The following is a 24,510-nucleotide window of genomic DNA, read 5'->3' as shown; positions in this document are numbered from 1 at the left end:
AACTTTCAGTTCAGGTATTTACAAAGGTCTAAAATGTTGAGCCAATCAGATTTCAGCTGAACGCATCAGACTATTTCTTTGTCTTGTCGCACTTGCGAATTTTGAAAAGCGCTCAGGATAATATGCTGTTTCAACAGTCTTTTGAAAGGATTATTGGGCTTTTTGCGACTTTGAGTTTTCAAGATCACAACTAATTAATATTCATGAAAAAATTGGGACCAGAGAAAAAAGTCCGGATAATCGAATAGTCCGGATAATCGAGGTCCGGATAATCGAGGTTCGACTGTACTGTTATCTCTGGTGTTTTCTCTATCTTACTTAACTGCTATTTTCAGGTTTCCTTCAATGTAAATGTAATTTTGTGGACGGCATAAATAACTACAAACAGTTTATAGCATGACTGAGTTCCTTTTGAGCATGTAGTATGCTTTTCCAGTCTGAGAGATTATATAAGGTGACCAGTGGTTAATGTTTTCAGGTTAATGTTTTCCAGAATATATAAGTGCATAATCAAGAAATCCATGATTTCCTTATCACTGCAGGAAACATTCAATCCAAACATTAACAATATTTCATTTCAAGTAATCTTGTATATCTTCAGAGTAACTATCTATTTTGGTAGAAAATGGAAAATATATTCTTTTCTCAACCAAAAATATCTTTCCTTCTCAACAACTTCTTGCCATTACATTTTAATACTTTTCAAAATATCTCTTATCAATGTCATATTTTCTTGAAAATATCAACAATATGTAGTCATGCAGACATGATAATGATAAAGTAAATCTTCAGCTAACTTCTACTTTCATCACTGCCTTCACATCCCTGGAAATTATCAGAACATTCAACAAGCATTTAACAAATTTCCATGGCAATCACAGTAAGGAGAATCAATATTTTAAGCCTGAAACTAGAATGTTAAACTTGCTTACTTACACACTCAGTCTAACGAAAACAAAACCTAACTTACTAACGAAAGAAACATAACAACATAAGAAGGAAGAGGATGCTTGCGGTGTGAACATCCTGACATCATGACATAATAGCAACCTAACAGCATGAACAAAATGGCATAAGGAAAAAAAAAACTGATCTTTTCCATACGTCTTTATGTTGATGTTCACACTACTGTCCTAAGCGATTATTTCATCATGTCATTATGTCTTTATATCATTTAGTTGCTAGTGTGAACCAGGCAAGAGGGGGTGGCTAATGGTAACTAAAAAAATCTTGGGTCTCGGGAAACTTTCGATCCAATCTGGGAAGGCTTTATGAGGAGTTGTGGTGTCTTGTTTTTCTGTTTCATTTGTCTTGGAGTCTAAAATTGTTTAGGTCTCATTCAATCAATCAATCGTTATTTGCACTCACTCTTGGCACAGCTCAAAATAAGAAATTACAACAATGAAAATGTTAAAAGTAAAAATTAGAGTACCAGCTGCCTGGAATGACCATAGGGGCTAGCAGAGCCAGGCAGCCAGTTAACATCAGCATTAAATAGAAATAAAATACAAGTCAGCAAGAAAACTGAAGCACAAATGCAGACATAAACAAAAAAAGAGGAAAAACGCAATTTCTACGCTATGAAGGAAGTCTAAAACAGTTAAATTTATTTTTACTAATATTTTCAAACTAATATTTTACTAATATGTTCAAACGAGGGTCTCGGGGAGCCTTTCTTCACCTCTAAATGGCTCATAACTTTAAAGGGAGCTTTAAAGAAAGACACCTATTCATTCATGACTACTACTTTCTACAGTTACCAGAGAGATTATTTCTGATCAACTGATCCTAGCTGACAATGAGCTAAAAATGGTTTATAATAACGAACCATAACTAATAATAATACTTTTGACTTTATTCTCAAAGTCAGCTTGGTCTTTAAACCATTCACAGTCCATAAGAAGGCTAGCCTACATGTCTCATAATTCAGTAGTTAAGGGGCGTGTTGGCTTGGAGTCTAACTCTGCCGTCATCTTCTGCACGCGTACTGCATTACATTCTTGACACAGAAGGTGATTGTCCAAGGGATAGCAACCACTGCCACCCTTTTCTGTTGATAATGGAGCATTACAGTCCTTAAAAAGAGCAAATAACATGCTTAGTCTGTATCAAAATAATATCTCATTCGAGAAATGTAGAAAACACTCAACTCAAAAAATGTAGAAAACACTCGCCTGCATCTTGTGTTTTCTACATTTCCCTCATGTTCTCAAATGCCCGTCGTGTTTTATCGCAGTTTAGAAAACAGTCCCAAGAAAATACGCGAGCTGATTGGTTAAAAATCGTGTTTCTATAACTCGATAGAAACACAGAACTAGCACAAACTGTTGATGCAATGATGGTGCGAGAAAAGAGAATTTACATTTTGATATTCAAAGTTAACAAGTTGTTTTCCTTTAGTTAGTCGTGCTGTTTTCTAAAAGAAATAGAAAACATGCTCTCCTTGTTTCTACTGAGTTATAGAAACACTCATGAAAGTTTTGGAGAACTCGAAAGAGCTGTGGAAACACATGCCTGCAGCACATGTTCCAAGAGCATTTCTCATTCTACTAAACTTCCACCTGTGTTTCTATAACTCGATAGAAACACGGTACATGTTTTCTATTTCTTAAGTATTACACAGCTTAGCCTTCTTTATTTGTTAAGTAGATCACTGCACATACCTCACAAACATAGCACTTGACATGAAAATCCTTGTTCATTGAAACAATACGAACTGTTTCCTCTTGACCCTGAAATATTATGAACAACATTTCACTCAATTAACTTTAATTTTAATAGTGAACATGGAGTAAAAAATCACACTTTTCAATAATTGATGTTCACTTGTACGGGGCTCTCTTCAGTTCAAAACAAAGTCCGAAAAAGCTGCAGATGTGGGCTGCGCTGTCAACAGATTACATCAAGTTTATGTTTGCAGCTGCTACTTTTTGGAGGGACATTATTCTCAGGGGATGGGGGGGGGGGGTGCATTATTTTCAAAATTTACAAATTAAAATAAATACAGTTATCAAGGTTTCCTAGCTTGTGTACTAATTATATCAGGGTTTACTAAAAAAAAAAAAAATTATTGGCCAAGGATTAAAATTAACTTGGTTGGCAATATTCATGCATCAGCTAGTAACTGTCAGCTGTCTCATGTTGATAAATATGTTGACCTGAAAAACAGTTTTTACCTCGTCAGGAACTATCAGCTGATTGCACAATGCACATCTTGGTGAATATTTCCTGGAATAAGAGAATAGTTTAGAAGAAAGAATGGATATGTGTCAAACGCAATAATTTAGTAAGCCTTGAGTGACAGAAACTTGAGTTGCTTAAAGACAGAACAGCATGTAAGATAAGCTTGATAAACTAATCGGGCTATATATTACACACTGGCCAAACAGTTTATAAATACCTATAATAGTCCTCAATGCAGTGGATTTTGTTAAAGTTGTCAACAGTGAACTGAACGCCATCAAGTTTCTTGTTACAAACTTCACACTTGAAACAGTCTGGATGAAAACATTTTCCAGTGGCTCGTAAGATCTGTTTTAAGGAACAATTTTGGACAAATTTCACTCAGCATTAACATCAATGCAGGTGCTAGTGGAAGGAGTAGGTTGGCAACACATAACTGATTAACCCTCTCACTCTCCAGAGGGCCATGTGGTACAAAATACCATACATGCTAAATATTTGGTCAATTTTTATCAAATTTGAACAGCAAAAAGGTCTTGGGCAGATCTGTCGTTTGAGAGCAAAAATCATATACCCCTCCTACATGAGACTTGATTTACCACCCTACAAATTGTGCAACTTTTTCCTCTTAGCCTTCTAAGGTCGAGTTAATATCTGACAATAACTCACAGACTAAAAACTGCATATTAAGCTATAGTTTAGGGGTATACCTCAACTCTACAAGGAGTGAGATATTATTTAACATTTTTCTTTTTTTCGTTTTGAATGCTTTTCAATTCAAACTGAGGCTTCTTCTTGGCAGATCCAGACCTTGAGCTAGAGGTGGGGGGCTGTTTTTTTTGGCTTGCCCTGCCAGCTTTTCTTCCTTCTGCGATTTTTTTTTAATTATGTACTCACCCGCTCTGTGATATACTGGTTACAAACCCAGCACTTCTCCAGTGTTTCCTGCAATATTACACACACTGGTTAATAATTTTGTTTACATTTATTAGTTCTTGTTGCAATGACAGCATAAAATTGACAAATATTATTGTGGTCAACCTGTAACATTAAAGAAAACTAATCATATAAGATATCACTGTGCAGTTCCAGAAAATATCCATACTCCCCCCCACAGGGGGGATTGGAATTTCCTGGAGGGTGGGGGTTCTCTAAGAACAAAAAATTAAAGGAAGTATGAAGGTTAGTAATTGGAGTTTCCAGAGGAGTGGGCGAGGGGGTCTGAGAAAAAATATCTTCTGTGGGGGAGGTATGGATATTTTCTGGAACTACATGCACATTTTAAAAACAATATGATGCTAAATGCGATATTGACAACTACAAGTGACTTGCTCACCATATAGTCAGCCTCACAAAAACACTGCTCTTCCACTTTATAGAACACCTTCCCAGTTAACTGACATCCTAAAAATGTAACAAGGAAATAGAATCAACTCTGATGAGTCAGCAAGAAAATAATAGACATAAGTCAAGAAACCTGGTGAATCAGAAGTCTGCCATGATCAACCAAATGGATGTCAGCACTGACACACAGCTAACTGACACATATGCATAAATGAAACAGATTGAAGCTGTAGAAACCATGCAACAAAAGAACAATAAAGGGTATGATAAAGACCATTAATGGTTACGCAGTGCAAACCACCACATCTATTATTGGGCAGGTAAACACTTGGCTGATAATTGAAGCGATTACACAGCAATAGATTATTGCTGCATAACTATCGACATCTAAAGAAGGCTGACAAGATTTACTGATTCACTCGTAAGTGGACTGACTCAATTAATCCAACAGAACCTACTCACCACACTTGACACAAAGAAAACACTTGATGTGGAAAAGTTTATCCATTGCTGTACATCCTGTCCCCTCTCCAGAAACCTTCTGACCACATTTACTGCACATTCCTATGCGAGGAATGATAGTTTAGATTAGGGGGTGGGGCATCTTCAATACCTTTCAATAAATTTTCACTTAAGTATAACAAACCCAACACCAAACCTTTTTTGGACAATTCATGAGTCTCTAATTAAAGGCAGTGTTGAGAGGCATGGTAAACTTAAGTTTATGGTGCTGGATTCTAGATTGAATAGTCTAGTAGTTTCAAGCCCTGACCAGGGCTAATAATTTATTTAGATTGTTTTCTTGGGTAAGACACTTTACTCTCGTGCTTGAATTGATCCCAGATGTCTGTTGAAATGGCTTTTTTTCAGGCCGTTTCACACACCATTGGTTTCATTCACGTGATTCCAAAAAAGTGATCAGGTGATGACAAACATCACTTGGCGCGGTTGGCCATAGTTTGCAGCACAGCTGTTGCGAATTCTTCAAAAGTACCAAGTTCAAGACAAATCTTTTCCATGTGATGGATTTTGCATCTGTCAAACTCTACTCTGTGATATCTTGGATTGTATCTCGCTAGGAAATGCAAAACTCAACAAACTTGCAAACAAACTGTGAAGAAACTTCCCCAATGGCAAACATTCATTCATCATATGCTTATGAAAATCGCCATCACATATTCAATTTTTTTAATCACATGAATGAAGCCAACAGTGCATGCAACAGCCTAAAAAAAGCCTCTTCAACAAACATCTGGGATCAATAGTGCATTGGGTACTGGCAAATGTATTGCTAGTCAGTAACCCTGTATTGACCTAGGACCCATTAAGGGTGGCAAGTGGAGGTGGGGGAATACTCCTCCCTCTACCAATCTAGCCAATCAAGTCACACCTTTTCCTCATACCCAACTCCTGGGAATGAGAAATATGCTTAGCTTGGCATAGACAGAAAGTCACAGAAAAATATGCTAAGGAATTGTCAGACCAGAGCTATTGCAGACTCTTGACATTACCCCAAATGAAAAATATTAGTAGTATCATTGTCTGGGATGAAGCACTTGACCTTAAAATGTGACAATTGGGCAAAATATACAAATAAGGCAATTTTCTGCTAATTTATATGAACTATATATATTTTGCAACCGATTGAAAAATAGCAATACTAATAACAGATTGAAGCAATTCTAACTTGGAAATTTTTGGCTCAGAGAAGACTGCAACACCCAGGAATGGAATGTGAAAGATTTTTTTAGAGGGCGACACTCTCATGCAAGTTTGTTGTCTTTTGCCATTCCAATCAAAATTCGCAGCACAAAAGCTTAAATGTTTAATTGCCGCTTTCATATAAGCTTGATGTATTTAACCAATGAAAGCATTTTTTAATGCGGCTTGAACAGAAACGATGTACAGTACTCCAAAAAATTAAGCTTCGCTTAGTCTTATTTCAATCCCTGCTTTTAGGACAAATACTCGTGAAAAGTTAAAATATTTTGAAGTTATTAGGCTTTTCATCGAATTTCAAAAGATTATTGCCATTAAACTAAGTTCGGCGTTGCTTTTAAAGTTGGTTACTATCTTGGATTCTTGCTTTCACAAGATCTGAGATGAATCACGATCTCGAATCAAAGATCACGACCGACTACTTTCTGTTCTACGGTGTACCTGTGTGCAACGCTGAGAGTGAACTTAAACTACATCTGTCTACTCCACAGGATTAGTAGAGCCTTAAGAAGCTACTCTGATTCAGCAGAAAGCTAAAACAAGTGATGTTTTAAAAACAGCTTTGTCCTAAATTCCACAACATCATGTCAAAACTGCAAAATCGACTTCGAGAACAATGTACACAACACACGCAATATAATAGTGTACACAGAAACAGCGGGGAACCATCAACAACAGATTTCAATCACTCACCAAAAAAATCTGGATCTCCTGTATTCTCTAAATTCTTTACAAGAAGATCCGTCAAAGCATCGAGTTCTTCTTCAGCACTTTTCATCCCGCTAGAAGGTTGTGGCGGTGGAGGGGGCCTCGCGCTCGCCCTGGTCAACCTTGTCGCCGTCATTCGGACAGGCTTCGGCGAAACAGGCGGTGGAATCTTTTTGCCTGTAGCTGGGTCTAATCTAACAGGAGTCCTAGAAGCCATTGTTATCAGCAAACACAAGATCACTCAAGCGCTACAATGTATTGTGCTGTTGACAAAGTGAACAGTACCTCGATCTGCTAGCTTGCCTTGTTTGGAGGGCGAATGTAAATGAGCCTGGAATGACAAGAATTCGGATGTGAAGTGGGTGGGGTAGGGTGGAAGGGGGTCACATCCGATGCGTGAGCCGGAGAACCTTGAGGGAGGGCGAGGGCAGTGTTTTTCCTGGGTTCGTGTTTACAGAAATGTAGTTGAGACCAGACGAGAGCATCTGACCGTCATGGTACGTCTGCCAGACGTTGAACGTACAATAACAGAGAACCCTACGACATTATCTGCCATTTTAAAGTTCTTTTACTTCTCATTTTCTTTTCACTAACTGACCGAAACAGTTTATATATGGGAAACTCTTTCAAATTTATACGCTTTTCAGTGATACATAGTTTTTTATGGTTTGAAAAAATAAAATCCTACATGTGAGAATTATTTAAAGATGCCCTGTTTTTCGGGTAACCCTGCCTCAAAGTCCCCTTGGCCAACCACATGTCAGTTTAGAATGGTGACAAGTAAATTTACCACAACGGGCACTATAAGTTAAGGGCTCGATGAGAGTTTTTCATTATTTTCTTCATTGACGCGATGAAAGCAACATCCCATATAAAAGGGGTAACATAGGCTCCTGAACATGTATATCACTTATCTAATAATCTTAGTATCAAACAAGAGAAAATGTTCTCTTGTATCAAACTACTGGTATACTGTGTTATGTAAGCTTGCAAGATTAATTCTGTGGAAATCAGTCAAAAAGCACGGGTTAACGTTGCTGTTGTTGTTATTATCTAGTACTTGTGTGTTTCATTATGTGAATTTTATTGGTGTCCTAGCGTCAGCTTTACCTTTGTTCCCTTAGTGTTGGAAACTTGATACTACATTCACGGCTAAAATTTGCGAACGGAATTCAAACTCTCCGCTGAGTACTTTAGAAGGGCTTTACACCAAGATTTCCCCTCTCCATTATCAATAATTGCCAATGACGTCCAGAGTTTGCAAAAATAGCTGACTTTTTTTACTTTAACAGTTAGTTCAGCAATTGTAGTTAACAACTTATCATTTTCCCGCTCGGGCAATAGGGAAGTAGGGACCACTGATACATCTGTTCCAGCCCAGGGTGACTCTGGCATAGGGCGTTTCGGTTGTCTTCATCATCGAAGTTACGTTGTTGGAAAAGACGAAAAATTTGTTGCATACTGGCTCATCCACAAAGGGCTAGAGATGCTCGTTGATGTTGTTAGGTACTGATTTTGTTTGACTCTACCCTAGTCATGGAGTGAGGCATTTGAGCCGCTTATTCTGCCATCTTTACTGACTGAATGCTTATACTCAGTGGTTGGGCGTTGCCCGACACCACCAGTATATAGTTGTCTCGTATATAAAGAACAAAAACACACGTCAAACTGCCTATTAAGTCCTTTTTAAACATTTTATTCACAAAAATACTCATGAAAAAAATCAGTACTAACGTACTTCATAACTGCTAACATTTTTGATCAGTTCATAGATTACCTTTCAGTGATACACAACTACAAAAAATCTTTACATAAGTGCTGTTCAAACCAAACCTATTTTATGAACCATAAATATGTTTTAAGAGTTAAATAACGGTTAAAAGTCAACTTCACTGAAAGGTCTGTGTCTTTGTTATCTACACCGTATTGTAAAGGAAAATTTTCACGCAGGATTTTGATGTTGTGCAATTTCACTTCACTTCACTCCCACCAGTCTTGCTGCAGGAAAAAGTTTCGCACATTCGTTGGTATGCAACGGCATTTTCTCGCCAAAATAAGTAAAGTCTAAACATTGGCGAGTTTCCCGCGCTTAGTACCGTTGCATAAATTATCCTTACAGTGACTGGGTGGAGTCCTTACCAAATTCTATCATGTACGGTAAAATGAGATTTCTACACCAAAACTGCTCTATAACGAGCTCAGTCTTGATTCCGCTAAACAAAAAGGCATTTACCACTGCTCAACATGTTTCTAAAAGACCTAGAGTAACTGACATTGAATTTTGCCTTACAAGCAGTGTTTTAGAGTTTGAATATTTACAAATTGCTTCTGGAAGAATCTAGGTCCCTTTGAGCGACCCTTTAAGCAGGTCTCGAACTAAGAGGCCCTGAATGGCCGAGCGTAGCCAAATTTCAGGAATGGCAGACGAATATAAAGTACACTCTTTGGCTTTAAATTTTTTCCTTTTTCGAGATCTGCCTTTTATTGCCTTTAATAGCGTGTTAGAAGCACAGAAGGAAAACTTGGACCAAATTTTGTGCCCACGCATCTCAGTGTACCCAACATTTGGCTCAAAGAGCTTTCTTGTTTGGTAGGTCTGTGATTAGGGCTTCACCACTGGTATTGGACTTGCCGCTTGAACCGGAAGTCTGTTTTCCGACAGGTTTGACATTGTGCAGTTTCATGAGTCCGTGATCTGCCATCCGCCACGCATCTCGGTCTGTCGACTCGTTTCTGATGTGAATCAGCACTTCATCCAAGCCGAGCTCGGCAATTTCGTCCCTTGAGGAAACAGAGAAAATAGAGATTACTTTTCAGAAACAAGATATAGCATAGCAATTGTTAATATTTAAACCTTTCTTAAGATCTGTATTTATTGGGAACTATGGCCGTACCACACTCAGCTAGAGTGTCTTAATAGTGGAGTGGAACTGGAGTGTATTTTAAATGTGACCGGGTTGTTCGAGAGCCGGTTAACGCCAACCCCTGCAGGATTAAAAGTTAAACAGAGGATTAATTTTTTTTCCTGCATAAAAATGTTTTTCGGTGCTTATGTTCTGTGAAGTTTGTGATTATTCAGACTCAAAACTGATGGACAAACAATATTAACAGAAAACCTCACCGACAAGGTACAAAACTGAAATAAAAATTCTCGCTAATCTTGTGTTAGCCTAATTTGAACAACCCGGCCCAGCACTACATCGAGGCTCCTTATTATCGGAACATTACGGATTCCTCTAATTTCATGCAGACTGGTGTACCAGGTTTTCAAGAGCCCGTTTGAGACCCAATATTACCAACATGTAATCTATCGTTGGAGTAAAGCAGACACGTAACATAGAGAAATAAAAAAACTAACGCACAGGGGAAAAACGCGAGCTAAGCGAGCGCTAAGCACGCGGGGGTAGGAGCAGAGAGGAGAGTGAAGCGAGCTTAGCGAAGAATCCTGTCAAGTATTCCGTTTTGCGCTGGCGTCCAGTTCTCTCACGATTCTATCCGCGCGTTCAACGATCGACTAGAAATACATGAAAATAGAGCTCTTTGAACAGTCTAACCAAAACTTGCATCTCTAACAACCGCGCATATTTGTCTGGTTGGTTATTTCTTGCACTTGACTCATGGAGTGCCAAACAAACGAATAGTTTGAGTCACAAGTCAAAGAGTCCAACCAAAAAGGCATTATGACAGTCAAGTAGATGACTTACTTGTTCTCGTGTGACTCAATCATAGCTAAAACAATCTTTGCCACTACATTCTGTAGCAGAGGATCAAAACTGTACGAAAACTCCATCAAACAGGACTTCAAGTCGGGAGCCTCGACCAGTTTTTGACAGGCCTGAAAATACAAAGAACAGTGGATGAAGATACCAAAGGGACCAGAAAAAAAAGCCTGTATTAAGTATGCAGCCGTACCAAGCAGGTCGCGTAAACGAAAATGAAAATGTATAACACTGTTTGACACGATTTCATGCTTCAAATTCTATCGACAGAAGGTGGGTTGACCCTCTCATAGATCTTCAGTAACATCCCCCCCGGTCAGTTCAGGGATCTATCCCCTGGGAGAGACCATCAATAGGATGCACAAAGATCTTCAGCAATATCCCCCGGGTCAGTTCAGGGATCTATTCCCTGGGAGAAACGATCCATAGGATGTGCAAAGGATGGACAGTTATTTTAGCGAACAGTTCCGAACAGAAGAGAACAGTTCCTATGTGGAAGCTATAGCTCAACCTCCAAATTCACGAATGCGTGAATGCACTTTATGGACATATGGCCTGTTTGTTGTGATTACTCACCAACTCGTTTTCAGCGTAATACAGAACGATTTTTCCCGCCAGCAGGAATAACTGTTCGTCATCCGTGAGATTTGGAAGAGACAGCAGCAACTCAAGAAGTGAATCCTGTGAAGAAAACGAAAATCAAGTTTTTCCGGTTGCTAAATATACGGCGCGCTTTCAAGCTAAGTCGCAAAGAGATAGTTATAGTTTAGCTATAGATAGTTTTAGTCATAGTTTTCCAACTTTCAGCTGTTTATAAGTTGAAAAAATGACCGCTTTCAATATCCATACTTCAGTATCCAAACTGGTTCTTGATTAGGGTACTACAGACTTTGCCGTCGTTATTGTTTACATTTTGCCTTTTGTAGCCTACGACTTTTCGTAGAGGAGGATCATGCTAGATAGAAATTGACCCCAAACATTTAAAGACATTTCGAAGCTTGTGAAACTTAGTAATTGGTGTAATGTCTAGCTCTTCGGCTGTTACGCACTGAACGAGACTTTGGCTTTCATAAAATTTCTGGGTAGTAAAAGCGCTCATGAGCCTGCACATTTTTTGCAACATTTTCAGTTTTTAAGCCCGCGTCATGTAAAAGGTATTTATACATCGGGTTTATACTTCTTCTGAAAGTTTTAAAATTGTGTCAAGCCCTTTCAATATTTAGAGTTGATGTTTTTGCAGTTCATTAAGAGACTGAAGTGCCTGTGCTAATGAGGCAAATGTTACAAACAACGATTCCCCTTAAGAGTGAAAAGATAATCAGAGACCAGAGCACAGCGTAGTGTCTACAGGCTTTGCCGCTCTGTTCCCCTCACCAGGCTCTATACCTATCTTATGAGCCAGTTTATGCGCTAATCTTTCCGCCCGCACTAACTACTGAAAGTGAAATTAAATAAATTATAGTACTTGGAATAAATCAGTGTTAGTACCTTGTAAAATACTCGAGTGAACGTATAGAAGTGTTACTAATATGTGAAACGCGAGCTTACATGTGTTATGATCACATCAGAATTCTCAATGGCCAACAGCTCCAGTGTTTGAAGGGCCAACCGCTGAGTTTCTGGATCTCGAAGCTTGCACAGGTGGACAAGAGACGTGGCTAGACAAAGAAAAAAAGAAAACAAAGATTAGAACTCAAAGATCAGCTTCAAAACATGTCAGTTAGCTTTCCTGTAAGTTCTTACAATGGGCATCAGAAGGAATGATGGAGGAGATTGATCTCAAGATGCAGAAAAGCGCCTTGATTGTCTTGACGTCATCGTTTCCGAAAAGCTCCGTTTTCAAAATGTTTTCCGTTCACACTAAAACGCAAAGTCGACGTTTTCAAATTCCTCCGGTTTGAAGCGTGTTTTCGAAAAGCTCCGTTTTCGTGACAGGCTAGTGTGGACGGTAGGCCTAACGGTAGAAATAAAGCTGCGTTTTCAAATTTCTCCAGCGTAGTGTGGACGGGGCCTGGAGTACACTTTAAAATTGTGTCAATTTAAAATTCTCAAGCTCATTAATAATTCATCAAGTTCTGACCGTGACAGCATCTTGATATCTGATCTAATTAGCATGGATTTTCACGATTTTACTTCTCAATTTTCTCCTCAGTTTTAGTTTCTATTGAGCAGATATATCAAACACCTCGAAGTTTGTCAAAATACTCCGCTACTCGTCATATTTTCCACTTGGAAATGTGGTCGAACACGCTCTCTCATGTTTGATGTAATGTATCTACACTCATACCTGGAGCACTTTGCTGAGACAGCATGACTCGTATTTCTGCAGTGAATGCAAGTTCAAGGAAGATTGCAGCAACAATGCGAGAAGCTGGAATTTGTACTGAAACAACAAAATAGGAACTTGTTATTAATCATCACTACTCCACCCTTTGGCCAGTAAATAATTATCACACAATTATGTGTAGACCTCATATAAAGACAGGTCTATCAGCCCTCTCGTGCAAACTTTAGCCTCTGTCACAAACCAACTAGCATTTAAGATGGTCTGCAAGGCACGAAAGAGGACATTTAAACTATCAGTCGAACATATCTTACTTCTTTCAGCGACGTAACACAGATCTTCCAGACTGTATTTATGAAAGGAAAAAAAGATTTAATTGTTAGTTATCTGTTTGCTTACTACACATTAACCATCACGCCATACATTGTGGCAGGCATAAAATTTGTTCTCACCCATTTTCTCCGATGACGACCTGCCTGTTGGCTTCACTGTCAGACACTATGTACGAGAGGGCTGTAACAGCTTCGTTCACCACACGGCTCTCCTTGGAATGTAACAAAGCACACATGGTGCGCACTCCACCTAGTTCCACAAATTGGTCCTGACAAGTCAAAGACATTCTATATATAATTTGACAGGCTCACAGATCAAAGATAATGATTAAATGACCAATAAATATCTAGTATGTGATAATCTTGACGTTAATGTTCTTTTTCTAGGCTTTTTTCAGGTTGGTTTTTGGTCTCTTGATTCAAGAATCCACATGCACTCACAAGTAAAATCTTGCCTGATGAAATCTTTCGAGGATAGTTTTTATCTTCAAACAATAAGATGCTTACCTATATCAGTAAAGATCTTTGGAGTTCTCAAGACTCTTGACAAGATCTTCAAACTCCTTTCTAAACGATCTTCATTGATCATCAAGGATCTTGGCAATCCTCGTCAAATCCTTGAAGATCTTGAAGGATCCTCGCAAAGATGTTGACAAATCTCTACCAACTGATTTTAATTCATGAATTTCATAATAGTTTGGAAGAGTCTAATTGTATTCATTTATGATTTACATCAATAAAAACAAACAACAATCTTTATACCTGTATCACAGGGACAGTCAGCAGTTCTGATATAGCTTCAATCGCATATTCCTGAGTTGCCTAGAAAAAAGAGAGAGTTATCCCTCACATAATATCCCTTTAGTACATGATTGCAACAAACTGAAAAAAAAAACTTTCTCAGCAGTTCTGTGTATTAAGCATTAAGCTTTGCAAAATGCAAAAATCAATACAGAGTTGCTGTCAACTGAAAATTCAAGCCATTCAATTCCATTGTGTGCAAACCAAGGTTGCTTCTTTTGTAAGATAGGAGTGATGTTACCCTAGCCAGGAGACTGGTTTTAAATCATGGCTTCTTCACCAAGTTCTAACAACTCTTCCCTTCACTTCACTACCACTGCAACCCTCCACCAGCCCTGCCCCTACTAAGGGGTGCTAACTGTAAAATATCGCAATCGGTAACCATGCTAAGTACTGAAACTTGTAGCTTGGCACCAGAAACAACCTGCATGCACAATGCAGATGATCATTACTCCATTTTAAAATTAAAACACATTACTAGGAATCCACAAAAAAAAAATATGTTAATTAAAATGAGGTTTTGTTGTCAGGACAAGAGTTTTTACCTGGTCTTGTGACAGACATAAATTCATCAAAGCTGGCACCCTGTAAAAATGACATCAGAAGGATTATTTGATTTAAAGGTTTTTGGAGCCCAGCTTTTCCTGGAGCTAAAGTCTGTTTAAGAGAATAGGACCACTGCGTATATACATGTACACACCTCCCTCTTATCTGGGCACCCTTAGGATAGGCTACAAGTACTGCTCTTGATATAAATGTCTGTTTTGGAAAGGTGTCCCCCTTAGACTCTACAATCTGAAGTTTAGCATTCATCAGGGCTCGAAGTTAACTTTTTAACACACTTGCAAAGTTTTGCTGGTAAGATTTTGTTCCACTAGCAAACTGGGAGACATGGGTGATTCTAACTTGCAAATGTTTGCTAGTGGATACTTTTCTCACTCACAGATTATCAAAATCACTCGCATTTTGCGAGTTTGCAGGCGTTAATTTCAAGCCCTGATTCATAATAACTATTTTTGTCAATTTTTGACAAAAATAAACAGAATTGCCCGACTAAATATCACGATTAAGCTATCCCTTAAAGAAGAGCAGTTAAAAGTACCCAGAACCACCCAGGCAGGTAATATTTTGGAATACACAGGAAAATGCAAGCGCAGCAGACCAAAGAACAGCCAGAGGAGGTCATGGGGGCAAGAGGTGCATCAACTGGGGTTGAATTGGACAAAGATTATCTGAATTGCTCAGGACTTTGCTGGATGGCATGAGATTGTGGATACCCTTTATTCCCCAGAAGGACCACAGGGATGCAAGACAAGGTTAAGCATCTAAACTACATACAAGTCAAAATGCCAAAACATTTCCGTTGGGCAAAAATTCAGCATGAACCCACTCCATACCCTACTTTACATGTAAAAGGCACCCATTGTAACACGTTTTCAATAAAATTAAAAGGATGTTGACTCTAAGTAAGTACAGGCTTACCCTCCCTCTTGTACAATCCTAAACTTTGTGTCATCTCCTGTGGCAGCTAAGCTGGCCAGTTCAAAAGCTGCACTTCGTCTTTCCTTGACACTTCCAGTCTTAGCACTTTTCATGACCTTATCAATGTCCCTGATCTGCACAAGGTAGGTCTCAATCAAGTCACCAACCTGAAGACACAAGAAAAACAAACTTTAGCCATGGCTGAATTCTAAAAGCATCTCAAACATTTCCATAGTCAGATTTTAATGCATAACTTAGTGGTAGTAAATGGTCGTTCGATAACTTATTGTCAAGCATGTTTTCATGACAACATCTCAGTCTTGATTTCAATGCAAGGCTTAGAAAGTCTTCGGCTCAAAGAAAACATGTTAGTCTTTCCATTTCTCAAAGTTCTACAGTCCTCACAAGTTTTAGGATTATACAGATGGACAAATTCTTGGTTGCCCTGCATTTAACGGGTTTCATAAATGTATCCACTCCAACCTTTCCATCCTTCCTTCAAAACCTGAGAGTTAGTAATTGTACATGGTTTGCCATCTGCATAAACAACAAGTCCTTCATTATCTTAATGAGTCATTCACTACCACAAGTAAGTAGTACAGTGCGGGTAACGGTCAAGAACAACTCTGACGGATTGCAGAAATAGATTATTAGTTCTGACTTACCTCTGTCTTAAAGTTATGAACCAAAATGGCACAGATCAACACACTACAAACCAGGAAAAATGCCTGGCCAAGGTAGAAGATAACTATAACATAGAAAAGAAATCATCTCATTTTACAACAAATAAATACGATAGAAGGGTGACCATATTCCTATGGTCTAAACTTAGTCTGCTTAAATTATGGTCACCCAGAAATTTCATAATTTTGGTGATTATTCCTGAGACAAGCACAACTATACTCTGCAAACTGAGAGTGGAATGTAGAGATGCAAATCAGAATATAGTCCTGATACCAACCACTGATTTGGGTATGGATTCTATGCATTTTGGAGCATTCTTCTGGTGTGATACACAGTGAATAAGAGTTAACTGAACCTACCCCAAGGAGTATTTGATTTCTCTCAAAAATCAGTATGTACTTTGTATAATGCATGCCCCTGAACTGTGATAAATACTGTAACATTTGTATACTTTATAGTCATTAAATCAAAGGGTAGGATTACATTTCTTTCATTTTTAAACTTTAAAGTAACTTTAAACACAAGTTAATATAATTTGTGCAAACTTAACTTATTGTCAGAAATACTTACTGGACCAATACATTTGCTCCTTCTGCCGTAAACAAGTCTGTTCTTCATTATCACACTCGTAAGCCTGATAAAACAAGGAAGTGAAAGTGAAAAGTCAATATTTTTAGTTTAACTATATTTGGAGTTGAATACATTTTATTGACCTCCAAATATTGTAATTCACCTCAGGAAAACATTTACAACTTAATCTGGCACAGTCAGTTTTCCCTCTTTGATAATTATTTGCCATAAAGACCGACAAGCAAGTCAATAAATATTCTTTCCAAATTTCTTTTTGACAACCAAAGAATGGAAGAAAACTACAGCAACCGTTCATGATTTGTTTTTATTTCACCGCATTACATTCAAGTTTATTGTTAAATTCATGGTTAAGACCCAGTCGCCTCATGGCTAGGATACTTCACAATTGAGTGGTCCAAATTGAAGCACCAGCTGGGATGATCGTGTTATCCCAGTCATAGTGCCTTTCTCCACCCAGGGGTATAAATGGGTCATGGTGAACTGCAAGAGACCTGACAAACTGCTGAGGGGGGAAGGAGTGACGGGGGAGAGGATGTGTTTGCAACCCACCTAGAAAGAGATTGAAGCATTTTACACTTCCAGTTGCTCCATGCCAACCAGATTCTAGGATAGCCTTGGCTACCAGTTAGGTTCAACTTGCAAGTTTACTTGCCAAATGAATCTTACATTATTAATTACACTTAAATTAATTCCACTTGCTGTATTCGAATAATCAAATTCACAAGCACTAACTCACTTACCAGCAGGTCAAAAGTGATGTAGATTCCCATCAAAAGAGATGCTGTTACATTCATGATGGCTCCAACAGAAAATGCAATCACAAAATTATTTTTGCTGAAATAAAACAAAAAAAGAGATAGTTCTTTTATAATCCACTAGTTTTCTTCACAATTTTATTCCCAGAGCATCACCGTTGTACCATCCATGAAGAAGATCTCAAAATGTGCAGATGTAACTTGCTGACATTTTGTTTCGTTAAGTACTATGGATTGGCTAGAACCTGCTCACAAGTTAATGTTGTTCTTGATGTATGATCATCATTACCATCAACATCATCTTCATCAATGTCTGTACATCGTCATCATTATCAAGGCTCAATAAAAAACTTGAATTCTAGCTTGCCCTTTGGATAAGTGGCTCTCGAATTTTGCTTGCCCTGGGCAATTCTTAGTTTACTTTCTTTTATTTAGTTGGCAGACAACCTGGACCCTTGCCCAGTTGGCAAGTAAGACTGAAAAGTTCCTTGCCCGGTGGAAAAATCTACTCGTCCAGGACGACTAGACGGCACTTTTATCAAGCCCTGATTATAATCAACATATTGGTTATTATTTTGTTGACAATAAACTTACTTCATGCCATACTTCCCAACAAAGCCACCAAGTCTAGTGTAATTTGGGGAGTACAAGAAACCAAACAGCATCAGAGCTCCTTCAAAGATCAACAAAACATGTGTTAATGTACATGTGCATGTCTTATGTAGCAACTCATACAAAAAGAGCTAACGATCATGAAATGATCTGATATTACAACTGCAGTGAATGTAGCATTTCTTTACCTGTCCAAAATGACGAGAACCAATAAATAGTTGTAAAAGCTAAAACAGTAGCCAGGAAATGAATCCATAAAAGAACCTGTTAAAAAAACAAATGAATTTGATCAATTCATCAATCTGTAAAACAATCAATCACTTAGTCAGTCACTCAGTTAGTCACAATTTGGAAATTAACACGAACCAATTGTGATTAATGAAAAACATCAAAACCAGTAGAGAATCAAAACCACTGTAGAAAAAGTTGTCAACTGTATTGTGTGACATAACGTGGACATGTTCTTTATTGTGAAAACTGGAGAAAACTGTTAACCTTAAAATTGCCCAGCAATTTTTCCCTCCGTTCAAAAATAGTGATTTCCTTTCTCAAGGCCTTCTGCACATCATCTAACTCTTCTTGCCCCAGTAGATGAGCTCGTGAAGTGAATACGTGTACATCAGAGCCTTCCAGGTCTTGATTGCTTTGTTCTGGGCCATATGTAGTTGCATATGACTGCAAAAAATAAAGGGATGTATATTAAAATTTAACATTTACAGAAATGAATGCTTAAAGACCCAGTTTTGGCCAGGATGCAATGCACGTTGTGCAGCATTAGAAAACAATAGATACCTTGCTACCATGTACACCAAAACAATCACAGATGCACAAAAAGCAGAATGGTCGATATTGAGAATTTCTCAACAAAGAATTTCTCAGTAGACTCCATGCAAAAGTCACTGATTCCTAAACTCCCCGCAACTCAGCTTGGTAGCTCTGCCTACAAAATGAAATTGTTTCAAGTTGTATGGTTTCACTCGATATTCGTCGGAACCCCAAGGGGAGTAATTGGGAATTCCAAGGGGGAGGGGATCTCAATGAAACCAAATTTTTAAAGGAAAGTGTGGAGCAAAAATGGTATAATTTTCAAGGGGGATGGGATGTTCAAGCCAAAAAATCCCTCTGTGGGAGGGTATGGATATTTTCTGGAAAAAACATTAATTTGTAATCTTCTAAGAATAGCGTTTAACTCTATATGTGAAATTTAGTGAAGGTAACACCAAACTACAGTTATATTACAGGAAAGCAATCATGATAAAATATAATACACTTACCCCTCTTTTCCTTTTACTCATTGGAACCATTTTGATGACAGAATTATCAAGAATCCTGTAATCCTAGAATCAAGAGGGAAAGTAATATATTGAATGCTGGCACTGTTAAGGGTGAACTTGGTAACTATTTGCCTAAATTCTTATATGCTCTTGTTGGAAGGATAACCACTTTCAATTAGCTGTAAACATGAGTATGATGTCACATTGCAGAAACCTTGTAGGTGTAAATATTGAAGGAAATAAAAATCCAGGAATAAAGGAAACATTTGAAACTACTTTCTTTTATGCAAACACTTCCCTATGGTTGGCAAGTTAACACGACCTTTCAAATTGTCCCAAACTCCCTTTCATGTATCTATCAGGCCCAGGAGGGGGGGGGGTACCCCCTTATATGGGCTATATACATGTAGGCATGTGCAGCCCCAAAGGGTAGGGTTTTTCAGCTGTTTTAGTCATAAATAGGGTATCAATTTTGGCCATAATAGGCTTAAAAAGGGTATGGTTTTAGCACTCTGGTCTTGAATTGGGTACGTTTCTTAGAAGAAGCTACTTTTTCATCATTGTCAATAAGACTGTCAACAAAAACCCCTCATAACTTATGTTAAGGGCAACTGCGCCAGCTGCAACAGTCATAAATAGGGTATCATATTTTTGGCCAGGTCATAAATAGGGTACCAAAAGTCACAGATTTTGGTTATGAATAGGGTAAGGGTTTTGGGAAATGGGCTGCACACCCCTAACCGACTTTTCTGGGAATACCCCCCCCCCCCCCCCTCAGGCTATCAGGTTAAGTTAACATTAGCAAACATACTAATTTCTGCACTTAAAAGGAACTCATTTAAAATATGTGCCCTGCGGAGCTTCTACTGGTTTTTGTAGGGTATAGAAACTTGGAGTTTTTGATTACTCCACATGGATGGATGCTAATTCATATTTCAATGTAACCCTTTCTTTGGGTTGCCTTTATTAACAGTTCACAGGTCTGCACCCATTTCTTACCTAAGGGAATAGAGATACTAGGAGAAATCAAGTGTCTTTCCCATAAACATAAACCAGAGACCCTTGGTCATGCAAGGCCGCAAGAAAAACCTCTGGTACAGAACAGTTTCATTCACCATTTTCGTTGAACTTTGATCAATTTTATTGGATTACATTTAGACCAATCACAGTGAGCATCTCCCACCGTGATCACATGGACTGGCACATGAAGACATGACACATATTCATGTGACATGACAGATCTGGTCTGGTTTGAATTCATGACTTCTACGGGACTAATGTTCCTAATTCGAAGTCTTCGCTTTCGTGTCTTTTTTTTTTTACCCTAATGCTGTGTGTAATGGTGGATATCACAGCCTTGTATCTGAAAATGCTCAACAACTAAAAATCTTCGAAAGAATCTCAACACTGATCGCTGTCAGTCGGGCCACGTATTCTTTGTAAGATGGGCTAAGGATGGTTCGAAAAATCCAAAGCAACTGTCAAAGAAGTCACAAATTTCAACTGAAAATATTACAAAAAAACTCTTGTATGTTGAAAAGGAGAAGCTACAAACGGTGAAAATATGCATTCAAAATGCTGTTCCAGCTCGCCTGGTACACCGGCATGAGGAGCATTGTGTAGTTCAACACAAAATCCAGTAATTAACTCAACTAACAGCAATTTCTCGAATCTCATTGGCAAAACCGCCAAAACATCCTTGCTGCAAACAAAATTGGCAATTGCATCCCTTTGCTCAGCGCTTTAAAAGTTGTCAACACCATTGAACATTTTGAGGAACTTCTGTTATGGCTTTAACCAGATCTTGATCTTTCACAAACCTTACAGCCCGTGCATAAACATAAACCTCTTTGTAAGACGGGCTACCGATGGTTTGAAAAATTCAAAGCAACTGTCAAAGAGGTCACAAATTTAAACTGAAAATATTACAAAAACACTCTTGTATGTTGAAAAGGAGAAGCTACAAACGGTGAAAATATGCGTTCAAAATGCTGTTCCAGCTCGCCTGGTACACCGGCATGAGGAGCATTGTGTAGTTCAACACAAAATCCAGTAATTAACTCAACTAACAGCAATTTCTCGAATCTCATTGGCAAAACCGCCAAAACATCCTTGCTGCAAACAAAATTGGCAATTGCATCCCTTTGCTCAGCGCTTTAAAAGTTGTCAACACCATTGAACATTTTGAGGAACTTCTGTTATGGCTTTAACCAGATCTTGATCTTTCACAAACCTTACAGCCCGTGCATAAACATAAACCTCAAAATCCACCATCCACAATCATCATGTCACCCAGCGACATTTCACAGGCTCACATTCTCTATTCTTAGAAACCAATCACCGTGTCTGTTAGATTAGAAAACCCTTGGGAGGTTGTTCGGAGCCAACCAACTTTCTAGTCCAGATTCTGGACTAGACAGATTTAAACTGGCTTGTCATTGGCTCAGTGCTGTCAAAGAAATCGCGCACTGCTCCAGAGGTTTTTCGCACGGGTAACAATAGAGACATGACCAACACTGGAAACTGTGCAAGAAAAACCTCTGGCACCCAGGGTATGGTCAAGATGAAAGTTAGTCAAAATGTCCACAAAACAACATAGTAAATAATATAAAACAAGGATTTTGAGAAAGTTGCTGTTGGCTTACCTCAAAGGTATAACCATCTCTAAGATATTCTCCTTTAAATCTAAAGCGAAACTGGTGTTCAGCTCTTCCTAGCTCATATAAAATATGAAGCATCTGTGCTCTTGCTCTTGCAATGGTCTCATGTGGGTTACACACCAGGGTGAATGTCTTGCTCTGTACAATAAAACACAGGTATACAAAGCAACACAAATGTTTTTCAAGGCTTTATATTTGGACTAGCCACTGCAGGAGTTTTGAAATGGAAAACCTGAATAAGATTTCCATGGCAATGATTAATTCGAAAATGGACCAAGAGTCGAATCACAATACAATTCAATCTTGAGCTAAACTTGACCATTTGTAAGCTCTTATCAAACTTACTCATGGCACAAATGAAATGTGCCTTTTTCAATTCGGTAGGTACATTCCTATAATCTTTTTAAGACCAATTATGCAGGTACAGTAAATAATGAAGCTAATTGTGTAATATTCTGTGTGGAAAAAAGAACACATCATATTCAGCCAAATATCAGCTCGCTTCGTGCTATCGTCTCCAAGAAACAAACAAACTAAAACAACATGAAAACATTGCTCTTCTGAGAAACAATGTAGGATTTCAACTTACCGGGAAAGCTTTGCTTTCGACGTAAATCAACATGGCTGCAAATTTTAACCCCAAGATCTGCTAAAAATTCACGGTTTTCTGTTCAATTCTTAGCGAGAAAGGAATCTTCCATCGCCATGTTTGCATCGATTGACGTCAACGCAAAAAGTGACTTAGTATAGTCCCCTGAGTACTCTTCGAGCCCAGACCCATTTCAGACTTTAGAAAAGCGCGGGAACTACCGGGTTATGTTTTCTTCTCTGACTTTCTACAACTATAATCCCTGTGAAAAACATTACATGTAAAATGAAATAGGTAAATGATTTATTCATAAGCTTTGAAGAAGCGCTTGTAAGAAAAGATATCAAAAGAGACAGACAGGGCGGCCTGGGACAGATGGGCGCGCTATGAACGGTTACACGTAAACAAACGCTTCCTAGCGACAGCAACTGTAGTTTTATATCGTTGGCTGCATGAAATCTTTTCTTTCGGAGAGCAAAAAGCTGTGGCCGTATAGTAATGATTAATTACGGGATAAAAGTGAACTAAAGCATGGATAAGGGAAAGTACGGTAAGATTCAGAAGTTTTGTGTGTTTAAAAAATATTATTTTCATGAAAGATACATTACTTGCAAAAAGTTTCGGACGTTAAAATTTTGCACATTTAATTTTCGGACACTTTTTATCTCATTTCCGACAAATTTCAGACAAAAATCTCGGAACATTTACTGAAACATAGGTAAAGTAAATTTACGCCTACAAAACACGAATTAGACTGAAACAACATCTGTAAAAATGATAGTTTTCCACAATCCTCATTTTCCACACTTCTAATTTTCCACACTCCTCGTTTTCCATATCCCGCACTTTTCATCAATTTTATTGTCTACATTACTTGCAAAAAAATTCGGACGATAGTAATTTCGGACAGAAAAAGTGTCCGAAAATAAAACCGTCAGAAATTTTAAGCTTCCGAAATGTTTACAGTACAGTATAAGCCCTTAGTTTCCTTTATGCCAGACTTTATGGAGCGAACTCTAGTTGAGACACGGCTTGACATGCGTAACGGCTTGATAGAATTTGTGTTATTTTCTCGTCGTTGTTCTCGTAAGATTGGCTTGAGACTGCGGTAAAATGAGGAATTAACAATTCGTCAACGAGCACTTGTTGGATATGAGATGGTGGATCGCCAACGTTGCGCTCCGAAAAATCGGTACATCTTGCTAATTTTATTTTGTCGATAGTAAGCATGGCTGATATTAAGAGAGAATGAAGGGTATAAGAGTTAGTTGTTCTTCCATGTACGCCTTATTACCAAATCCTTCTCAAGTTATTTTTAGATCAATCCTGGTTTCGGAAATCCCAAGAGAGTCTAGGAATAGTCAACTCTGTGACGCGGATTTCGTTTCACGTGGACAGTGCAAGCGGGTTTGCACGCATTTTTATCCTCCACGAAAACATCCCCACGTGCGGCAACTTCAATTAGCGGCGGAAGAATGACGGAGGGACTGGCCTTGCGCTATGGCCCAAAAGTAACTTGAGAATAAGTCCAATATAGGGGATCAATTCTCTTACCCTTCGATCATCCTCTCTCGCTGATATTTAAAGGCCGCTAGGCCGATCAAAACTCTGGAAATTTATGCTCCAGATTTTAGAAATCTAAAATGGCCTGTTTTCTTTTTATTTTCCAAATACACACAAATTTTCTTGGTTGTGCATTGCGTTTACATCAGTTTTGTTTTGTCATGTTTAGTACGATCCAAGGTAATCTCCAGCTCTTTGTTTCCCGTCGTA

General features: G+C 38.4%; 2 protein-coding genes across 2 annotated transcripts; both read right to left on the bottom strand.

The window, feature by feature from the left end:
- Positions 1-1,338: 1,338 nt before the first annotated feature.
- LOC110059519 (lipoma-preferred partner homolog) lies at positions 1,339-7,282 on the bottom strand. Its single transcript, XM_020766215.2, has 8 exons — positions 6,940-7,282; positions 4,990-5,091; positions 4,520-4,587; positions 4,081-4,128; positions 3,401-3,531; positions 3,177-3,228; positions 2,664-2,732; positions 1,339-2,075 (listed from the first exon to the last, which is right to left on the bottom strand). Exons 1-8 carry the CDS (start codon positions 7,169-7,171, stop codon positions 1,920-1,922), a joined length of 858 nt encoding a protein of 285 aa, XP_020621874.2. The 5' UTR covers positions 7,172-7,282; the 3' UTR covers positions 1,339-1,919.
- A 1,347-nt stretch (positions 7,283-8,629) lies between these two features.
- Positions 8,630-22,892, bottom strand: LOC110059518 (uncharacterized). The gene is made up of 19 exons (XM_089282915.1): positions 22,738-22,892; positions 22,134-22,286; positions 19,489-19,551; positions 18,710-18,889; positions 18,403-18,478; positions 18,197-18,275; positions 17,588-17,681; positions 16,827-16,890; positions 16,238-16,320; positions 15,573-15,739; positions 14,636-14,675; positions 14,052-14,111; positions 13,410-13,558; positions 13,272-13,303; positions 12,961-13,056; positions 12,222-12,331; positions 11,250-11,354; positions 10,659-10,789; positions 8,630-9,735 (listed from the first exon to the last, which is right to left on the bottom strand). The coding sequence occupies exons 1-19, from the start codon at positions 22,768-22,770 to the stop codon at positions 9,525-9,527; spliced, it is 1,926 nt and encodes a 641-aa protein (XP_089139041.1). The 5' UTR covers positions 22,771-22,892; the 3' UTR covers positions 8,630-9,524.
- Between the last annotated feature and the right edge of the window lie 1,618 nt (positions 22,893-24,510).

The sequence above is a fragment of the Orbicella faveolata genome, unplaced genomic scaffold (assembly GCF_042242905.1).
Source record: "Orbicella faveolata isolate gen_17 unplaced genomic scaffold, um_ofav_v1 contig_12, whole genome shotgun sequence".
Lineage (NCBI taxonomy): Eukaryota > Metazoa > Cnidaria > Anthozoa > Scleractinia > Merulinidae > Orbicella > Orbicella faveolata.
This window is presented reverse-complemented; position numbering and strand designations above follow the sequence as displayed.

Excerpts from the sequence above, each read along its gene's own strand:
- LOC110059519 (XM_020766215.2), bottom strand. The coding sequence starts at position 7,171 with ATGGCTTCTAGGACTCCTGTTAGATTAGACCCAGCTACAGGCAAAAAG. Across the intron at positions 4,129-4,519 it reads TTTGTGAGGCTGACTATATG|GAAACACTGGAGAAGTGCTG; the intron begins GTGAGCAAGTCA and ends GTAATATTGCAG. Across the intron at positions 3,532-4,080 it reads ACCAGTATATCACAGAGCGG|ATCTTACGAGCCACTGGAAA; the intron begins GTGAGTACATAA and ends TCCTTAAAACAG.
- LOC110059518 (XM_089282915.1), bottom strand. The coding sequence starts at position 22,770 with ATGTTGATTTACGTCGAAAGCAAAGCTTTCCCG. Across the intron at positions 18,276-18,402 it reads GTTCTCGTCATTTTGGACAG|GAGCTCTGATGCTGTTTGGT; the intron begins GTAAAGAAATGC and ends TGATCTTTGAAG. Across the intron at positions 13,057-13,271 it reads GTGTTACGTCGCTGAAAGAA|TACAAATTCCAGCTTCTCGC; the intron begins GTAAGATATGTT and ends TTGTTGTTTCAG.